Source organism: Coregonus lavaretus (assembly GCF_964263955.1).
Source record: "Coregonus lavaretus genome assembly, chromosome: 5".
NCBI lineage: Eukaryota > Metazoa > Chordata > Actinopteri > Salmoniformes > Salmonidae > Coregonus > Coregonus lavaretus.
This window is the reverse complement of record NC_139992.1, coordinates 287212-296630: the sequence shown is the minus strand read 5'-3', so window position 1 is coordinate 296630 and position 9419 is coordinate 287212. Positions and strand designations below refer to the sequence as shown.

The 9419-nt window shown below is 45.4% G+C and overlaps 1 protein-coding gene across 1 annotated transcript; it reads right to left on the bottom strand.

Moving 5' to 3' along the window:
- Window positions 1-4531: 4531 nt before the first annotated feature.
- LOC311129564 (small ubiquitin-related modifier 3-like) lies at window positions 4532-7914 on the bottom strand. The gene is made up of 4 exons (XM_084161895.1): window positions 7771-7914; window positions 6774-6902; window positions 6532-6603; window positions 4532-6397 (listed from the first exon to the last, which is right to left on the bottom strand). The coding sequence occupies exons 1-4, from the start codon at window positions 7789-7791 to the stop codon at window positions 6296-6298; spliced, it is 324 nt and encodes a 107-aa protein (XP_084018021.1). The 5' UTR covers window positions 7792-7914; the 3' UTR covers window positions 4532-6295.
- Between the last annotated feature and the right edge of the window lie 1505 nt (window positions 7915-9419).

Genomic DNA, 9419 nt, shown 5'->3' with positions numbered 1-9419 from the left:
TCCACAAGGGAAGCATGCAAACAAGGAAGCAGAGTACCAGGAAGCTGAATACCAGGTAGCCAAGTACCAAACGATATTCATTGTATACGGAGGCTCTCCGCACTGCTAAAGCTAACTCTCTCCTCTGCTCTTATCCTTCTAGACCTATCTGCTGCCTATCTGCTACCCGGACTATTTGCACGATCGATTTTGTATCGGATTTGAATCGATTTTGTATTTTTTTTTTTAAAGAGAGTGTGTGAGTGGGAATGGGAGGTGCATCTCGTGTTGATAGCAAGCCCCAAGCCCGATGGAGACGTGTGTGTGTGTGTGTGTGAGTGAGTGGATTATGACACACGGATATATATTTTATCTAATTAATTGGTGCAATTGTTATTTTTCAGATTTGTGAAGATTGGGTAGACACTTGCACAGCAGTCAACATGCCCCTTTCCAAAAGTGATCACCCCTCAATGAGGCAGTTTGTGAGGGAGAAAATCATCAATGGGAGGTGCCATCCCTGGATACCACCAGCTACAGGAAAATAACTTGGCAGATGTCTACCTGAAGGTGAAGGAAGAACTCAAGCAACATCTTGCAGGGAAGCCAGTGGCGGCCATCTTTGATGAAACTCCAGATGTTGAAGGAAGATGTGTAGGTCCTCTGTAGCTCAGCTGGTAGAGCACGGCGCTTGTAACGCCAGGGTAGTGGGTTCAATCCCCGGGACCACCCATACACAAAAATGTATGCACGCATGACTTGTAAGTCGCTTTGGATAAAAGCGTCTGCTAAATGGCATATTATTATATTATTATTTTATTAAACATCCTCATCGCACCACTTGAACAGGAGAATCCTTCTGAAAAGGAGAACATCCTCGGGGAGAATGTCTGGCCTACCTCGCAGAGACAGTGTTTCTGGAGCAGTGCAACCTTTCACCAGTTTCCATGGTGGTGGTGAAAACGTCTACAAGACTATAATATCTCCAATGATGACGTCATTGTCTTTGACACAGACAAAGCTGCCGTACATGAAGAAAGCCTACAAAGCTGCACTTCAGTCATTGTTCCCCAACTCCCTGCAAAAAGAGCACTTAGTCTCTAATTGTTTTCATGGAAGATGAACTTGAGATATAATATTGCAGATTGGACCCCAGGTGTTTCTTTTGTCCTAGTTTAATCATTTTGAGTACCAACAGATTATGGGGGCATGCATTTTTTTAAAATGTTGGATCTCTGAGCTATCTTCCACCCCGTTTTTGTACAGAAAAAGAGCTGTTTGTTCAGGAAAATAAACCAAATTGTTTTTGTATTATGTATTCTGCTTAAAATCGTCCTAAAACTGAGCACATATGACTTTTTATTGCTTTATATGAAATTAACGTGGGAAAAAAACATCGGAAGATGTATCTCAGAATTTCAGAAAAGCTGCCGCAAAATCAATTATTTTTGCCCGCAGAAATCCTGGAGGGACTGATTAGTTAGTGATGGATCAAAATGTACAGAATGGTTACCTGGAGGAAAATGGGGAAGGGTCATGCTTTTTCAATTTCAGAAGGGGAGGGTTAGTATTTTAAAAAAATCTAGTCCAGGGGAGGGTCATGTAATTTGTAATTGATGAAATGTCTATATTTCTCAGTGTTTTAGAATGAGGTGCTTATCAGGCTATATATGGATGTGTGCCAGATGCCACCCCTCATCTCTGACTCTCAGCTGGGCGCAATATCAAGTGCACCTATAGGCTATTTAGTGTGGTGTCAATCAAATGATCAATTGCTTGTCCATATATGTATATATTCTTAAATTCCATTCCTTACGTAGGTTTGTGTGTATTGGGTATATGTTGTGAAATTGTTAGATATTATTATTATGTTCTCGCATACCCCGAGAGCATCTGGTCAGCGCGGCGGTGGCACAGGAATCCTCATCTCTCCCAAGTGGACATTCTCTATTTTCCCCCTGACCCATCTGTCTATCTCCTCATTTGAATTCCATGCTGTCACAGTCACTAGCCCATTCAAGCTTAACATCCTTATCATTTATCACCCTCCAGGTTCCCTTGGAGAGTTCATTAATGAGCTTGACGCCTTGATAAATTCCTTTCCTGAGGATGGCTCACCCCTCACAGTTCTGGGTGACTTTAACCTCCCTACGTCTGCCTTTGACTCATTTCTCTCTGCCTCCTTCTTTCACCATCCCCCCCTACTCACAAGGCAGGCAATACGCTTGACCTCATCTTTACTAGATGCTGCTCTTCTACTAATCTCACTCCAACTCCCCTCCAAGTCTCCGACCACTACTTCGTATCCTTTTCTCTCTCGCTCTCCTCCAACACTACTCACTCTGCCCCTACTCAGATGGTAATGTGCCGTCGCAACCTTCGCTCTCTCTCTCCCGCTACTCTCTCCTCTTCCATCCTATCATCTCTTCCCTCTGCTAAATCCTTCTCCCTCCGATCTCCTGATTCTGCCTCCTCTTCTCCCTTTCTGCATATTTTGACTCTCTATGTCCCCTATCCTCCCGGCCGGCTCGGTCCTCCCCTCCTCCCCCGTGGCTTGACGACTCATTGCGAGCTCACAGAACAGGGCTCCGGGCAGCCGAGCGGAAATGGAGGAAAACTAGACTCCCTGCGGACCTGTCATCTTTTCACTCCCTCCTCTCTACATTCTCTTCCTCTGTTTCCGCTGCTAAAGCCACTTTCTACCACTCTAAATGTCAAGCCTCTGCCTCTAACCCTAGGAAGCTCTTCGCCACCTTCTCCTCCCTGCTGAATCCTCCTCCTCCTCCCTCTCTGTGGATGACTTCGTCAACCATTTTGAAAAGAAGGTTGACGACATCCGATCCTCATTTATTAAGTCAAATGACACCGCTGGTCCTGCTCACACTGTCATACCCTATGCTTTGACTTCTTTCTCCCCTCTCTCTCCAGATGAAATTTTGCGACTTGTGACGGCAGGCCGCCCAACAACCTGCTCGCTTGACCCTATCCCCTCCTCTCTTCTCCAGACCATTTTCCGGAGACCTTCCCCCTTCTCCGCACTGCTAAAGCTAACTCTCTCTCCTCTCCTCTTGTCCTTCTAGACCTGTCTGCTGCCTTTGATACTGTGAACCATTAGATCCTCCTCTCCATCCCTCTCCGAGCTGGGCATCTCCGGCGCGGCTCACTCTTGGATTGCGTCCTACATGACAGGTCGCTCCTACCAGGTGGCGTGGCGAGAATCTGTCTCCGCACCACGTGCTCTCACCACTGGTGTCCCCCAGGGCTCAGTTCTAGGCCCTCTCCTATTCTCGCTATACACCAAGTCACTTGGCTCTGTCATATCCTCACATGGTCTCCTATCATTGCTACGCAGACGACACACAATTAATCTTCTCCTTTCCCCCTTCTGATAACCAGGTGGCGAATCGCATCTCTGCATGTCTGGCGGACATATCAGTGTGGATGATGGATCACCACCTCAAGCTGAACCTCGGCAAGACGGAGCTGCTCTTCCTCCCGGGGAAGGACTGCCCGCTCCATGATCTCGCCATCACGGTTGACAACTCCGTTGTGTCCTCCTCCCAGAGTGCAAAGAGCCTTGGCGTGACCCTGGACAACACCCTGTCATTCTCCACTAACATCAAGGCGGTGACCCGATCCTGTAGGTTCATGCTCTACAACATTCGGAGAGTACAACCCTGCCTTACACAGGAAGCGGCACAGGTCCTAATCCAGGCACTTGTCATCTCCCGTCTGGATTACTGCAACTCGCTGTTGGCTGGGCTCCCTGCCTGTGCCATTAAACCCCTACAACTTATCCAGAACGCTGCAGCCCGTCTGGTGTTCAACCTTCCCAAGTTCTCTCATGTCACCCCGCTCCTCCGCACTCCACTGGCTTCCAGTTGAAGCCTGCATCTGCTACAATACCATGGTGCTTGCCTACGGAGCTGTGAGGGGAACGGCACCTCCGTACCTTCAGGCTCTCATCAGTCCCTACACCCAAACGAGGGCATTGCGTTCATCCACCTCTGGCCTGCTGGCCTCCCTACCTCTGCGGAAGCACAGTTCCCACTCAGCCCAGTCAAAACTGTTCGCTGCTCTGGCACCCCAATGGTGGAACAAGCTCACTCACGACGCCAGGACAGCGGAGTCACTCACCACCTTCCGGAGACACTTGAAACCCCACCTCTTTAAGGAATACCTAGGATAGGATAAAAGTAATCCTTCTACCCTCCCCTTACCCCACCAAAAAAAAAAAAATATATATTGTAAAGTGGTTGTCCCACTGGCTATCATAAGGTGAATGCACCAATTTGTAAGTCGCTCTGGATAAGAGCGTCTGCTAAATGATGAAAATGTATACAGAAGTAAAGGACAACAAACAATATACAAGTCACTAGAGAAACAGAAGGATCAGTGGACCTTGTTTTACCTATTCAAGCCCCGAATCCACACACACACACACACTGCAGAATATGATTGTCTCTGAATGCAGGTGGAAGGGAAGTTCATAGTTCGATTATATAGCTAAAGATTAAAAAGAACAAAAAAAAAAGGTCAAAGGTTGTTGAAGTCAGGGTTGAGTCCCTTTTATTTTGTCATAAAATATCAGTGATGCAGTGTGATGGGTAAAATTCTGGAGAAATCCACAAAGTACAGCTCAACTGCTCCCCTTCAGTCTGTGTGGAGGAGGACAGAAACAGAAAGCCATTTGAAAGGTAAGTTGCATCCTTTCTTCAAGTGATGTTAAAATAGACCTAAAACTTTACCCTTTTCAAATCATATCACCCAAGACATTTCTGTTCACAATACTGTTCAGTTAGCATTTGGTCTAGACACAGCCATGCACCATTCAATAGTATGGCCATACAGGGTGAAATGAGAAAATGGATCAATTGGCCCATATATTTTGCAAAATGTACTTAAAAATAGACCCCCCAAAAAAATAGCATTATGAGACCTGTTCAACACTTACAGTCCCTCGACCTGTGATAGAGAATGGCACCCCTGGAAAAGTATAAAGTAATCCTGCTTCCCCCACCCCCCATAAAAATAAAATAATAATAAAAAGGGGTTGTCCCACTGGCGATCATAAGTTGAATGCACCAATGTGTAAGTTGCTCTGGATAAGAGCGTCTGCTAAATGATGTAAATGTAAATTCACTATATAGTGCACTACTTTTGGTCAAAACTGAATGACAGTTGGACCCCCCCCCGGACCCCCCACATCACCGTTGTCCTGGGTGTGAAACAAATACATATTCTCCAAAACAGTTCTAGTTCATCCTCGGTATGAATATAAACAAGAAATGGATTGGTGGCATGAAATCCCATCTTGTGATCACGACAAAGAGAAGACCATGGCTACGTCCCAGTTCACTACCCTGCACCTTGAAATGTGCACTCGTTCACTCAACCTCATGCATTTAAAAGGAATGGACTGGTGTGGGGAGTATGGTGGACTGGTGTGGGGAGTATGGTGGACTGGTGTGGGGAGTATGGTGGACTGGTGTGGGGAGTATGGTGGACTGGTGTGGGGAGTATGGTGGACTGGTGTGGGGAGTATGGTGGACTGGTGTGGGGAGTATGGTGGACTGGTGTGGGGAGTATGGTGGACTGGTGTGGGGAGTATGGTGGACTGGTGTGGGGAGTATGGTGGACTGGTGTGGGGAGTATGGTGGACTGGTGTGGGGAGTATGGTGGACTGGTGTGGGGAGTATGGTGGACTGGTGTGGGGAGTATGGTGGACTGGTGTGGGGAGCATGGTGGACTGGTGTGGGGAGTATGGTGGACTGGTGTGGGGAGTATGGTGGTGGTGGAAACTCCCTTTAGTCATGCTGCACCAATGCAATGCTTTCAAAAGCATGAAGGGGGATTGAACGAGTGGGTAGATTATCTGACTGTAACCCATTTAATCTTTCTTAATGCCATGGTTTTCCATTGTATACAGAACCCTGCCTCCCCTCACAACATGTAGGGCTTGGGGGGGAAGCGGATCGATCACAAAACAAAAATATATAAAACGCTGAACGATTATTGAATTGAAAAAATATGAAAAAAAGTAGTTGAGTGACGCTGCTCTTCAAGTGTATCTGTCCTCAGAGAGGGAGGGGCCTCAGAGAGGGAGGGGAGGGGTCCGTACACTTTTAAGAGGAGCCTCAGAGAGGGAGGAGCCTCAGAGAGGGTGGAGCCTCAGAGAGGGAGGAGCCTCAGAGAGGGAGGGGCCTCAGAGAGGGAGGGGCCTCAGAGAGGGAGGGGCCTCAGAGAGGGAGGGGCCTCAGAGAGGGAGGGGAGGGGTCCGTACACTTTTAAGAGGAGCCTCAGAGAGGGAGGGGCCTCAGAGAGGGAGGAGCCTCAGAGAGGGAGGGGCCTCAGAGAGGGAGGAGCCTCCGGTCTGTTGTTGAAATACATCAATAGTGTCCTCATCTTCCATCTCAAGCTGTCAACACAAATACAAGGTCATTAAGTCACAAAATAAGTAGCTTGTCTTTGTTAAATTCATTAGTAACTTATTAGTTATTCTGAATCTGTTATTTAGGACTCTTACGAAAGTGAAAGGAAACTGTCACCTACCTGTGCAGGTGTGTCGGTCTCGTTGATTGGCTGTCCGTCAAACCTAAACCGAATCTGTCTAATCGACAAACCCTGAAATAAAGAGGGGCATGGTTATGATATAAAAATAAAACATTGCCAGGCAAGTTACTGTGGTCAGGAGTTGCCCTGCAAGGTTGTCCAATCAGTCTCAAAGCTTTACATTGTTTTAGGTGACCAGAAGATTAAAATCAGATGAATGTAAACTTGAAGGAAAGCCATACCTGTCTTTCGCAGTATGCCTTCATCAGCTTGCTGAGCGGAGTGTGCCTTTTGATTTTGAACTGGACGACTGACCCATCTTGACCTGCAACCTTTAGGTTGATGTGGTCGTTTTCAGTCTTCACTCCTTCCTGAAACACAGTGGGGAAAGGATGGATTTCAGAGACACAATAGCTAACGTTACATTGCTTATATAGCTGATTATATCATATAACATAGTTCATGTTATCCATTAGGGACTGAGCAAACTTTTAGGCAAAAGCATCTCAACACGCATTGTAACATGTTAGCTAGCCAGTTAAGCCATGTGATAGCAGTGTGAAGCGCTAGCCTCCGCTAACGGTTGTTTGTGTTGTACCTTTATTTTACTAGGGAGTCCCATTGAGACCAAGTTCTCTTTTGCAAGGGAGACCTGCATCTCACTATAACGCAAGTTCCCAAATCACGGCCTCATAGGTTGATGAGTTCAGACTGGCGGTGAGCAATATGCTTGCCTGGCTTCAAACATGTGTTTGTGTTTACCTTTTTAGCTAGCAACATGTTAGCTAGCTCTTGCAACAAGAGCCCATGTTACCCCAGCTAGCTAGTAAACTGGCCTATCCATATCCAGGAGGTGGCAGCTCCGGTGGGGGTTCTGGCTAACGTTAACTGGGTCAAAAAGCCGCAAAGCGCTAACGTCGGGCCCTTTTCCAATGGTCACAGAAAAAAGTCACAATGGCGCTGTTTCAATTAAACCATCACTTTACAATACATGAAGAGTAGATATGTACTATAGAGTAGACTACATCTAGGCATACATCTATCAGATAGTTGGCTAGTTAGACATTTTTTCTACACGCAAAACGTTGCACCGCCATAAAATCCGCAAATCAACGAACCTTTGTTTTCTCTTTTTACCCGCTCAAATGCGGAATCTGGCATCTATTAGCCACATACACTCGACCGGCAGAATGCAAGGAAATATGGACAATATTCAATCATACACACAACATTGTTTACCTTTGGCTTTTCTTCAGACATTGTGTAGGTAGTTATTGCTCAGCGATGTACTAATTTACAGACGGATGGCTAAATATTTGCGCTTTTTCACTTCTCTCAGTCTTCTCCGTTTCGACCAGGAGCGCGCATAAGGTTTTAAACTCTAATTGGCTCACGGGGATCACGTGTCTATATATTATCGGGACCGTGCACACATGTGCGCGCAAATCTGTTTTATACGCGCTCCCGTGAATTAGGCAAGACCACACAGCCATTATTATTTGTGTTTTTATATTTTTTTTAACCTCTTTTTATCCCCAATTGCGATCCAGATACGATCTTGTCTCATCGCTGCAACAAGATCTGTAAATCAATGTATGAACTGTGTAAAGATGACAAAAATAGACAACAGCACAATAAAATGATTTTTATAAAAACTCGATTTTTCAAATCGTCAGATTTGAGGAAAATCTCTAACATCAAATTGAACAGCTTTAATCTAGCACAAAGAGTAGTAAAACAAAAAACAGAAATGCATCACAAACCTTAACTATTTTACTGTTTTTGGACAACTTTTGATACAAAATCATATTCACACACACACACACAAGAACAGGAACATTTATTAACTTAAGGGAACACAGAGATACTGGAGATGTCAGTGTTTGATTTCATGAAACACACCTCAATATCACACAACTGTCTCTTTAAAATATGTAAATCAGAAGCTCTAACGATGACAGCGAAATATTGACTAATCAAAAGTAAAATATTATAGAATGTTAGTTGAAATGGTTGACAATCGTCTGTCTAAATGGATTGTTCTTAAATCATTGCATTTTAGGCACATTAATGGGAAGAGGAAAACCAAAATGTTCCCCCCCCAACTTTTTGGCAATACATTTTCAGAGATGTTTTGTCTAAGTACCAGGAATCCAATGTTAAAGACAAAAACAGAATAAGGAGTGATGCTACATTCAGATATCCAAACATTAAACATCAAAGATGAAATGTTCAGATAGCAGTCGTTCCTAAACCAAATACAGTAAAAAATAAATAAAAAAACAACAACATTGACATAATGAACATCAGCACTAGCATTTAACAATCATACAATGAACACCATAATGTCATAAACACTGTATATTAGTTAACCAGAACAACTAGTATTAAACAGACTGGGCAAGAAACAGGAAATGTTTTGAAACGGAGTGTTGAAATGGAGTTCTGTACATTGTTAGCCTGGTTACCCATCCACATCGCTCAGGACAACTGACTCTCCTAGCCTGGTTACCCTGGTTACCCATCCACATCGCTCAGGACAACTGACTCTCCTAGCCTGGTTACCCTGGTTACCCATCCACATCGCTCAGGACAACTGACTCTCCTAGCCTGGTTACCCATCCACATCGCTCAGGACAACTGACTCTCCTTGCCTGGTTACCCATCCACATCGCTCAGGACAACTGACTCTCCTAGCCTGGTTACCCATCCACATCGCTCAGGACAACTGACTCTCCTAGCCTGGTTACCCATCCACATCGCTCAGGACAACTGACTCTCCTAGCCTGGTTACCCATCCACATCGCTCAGGACAACTGACTCTCCTAGCCTGGTTACCCTGGTTACCCATCCACATCGCTCAGGACAACTGACTCTCCTAGCCTGGT

Excerpts from the sequence above, each read along its gene's own strand:
- LOC311129564 (XM_084161895.1), bottom strand. The coding sequence starts at position 7,791 with ATGTCTGAAGAAAAGCCAAAG. Across the intron at positions 6,604-6,773 it reads AGGCATACTGCGAAAGACAG|GGTTTGTCGATTAGACAGAT; the intron begins GTATGGCTTTCC and ends TCTTTATTTCAG. Across the intron at positions 6,398-6,531 it reads AGACCGACACACCTGCACAG|CTTGAGATGGAAGATGAGGA; the intron begins GTAGGTGACAGT and ends TTGTGTTGACAG.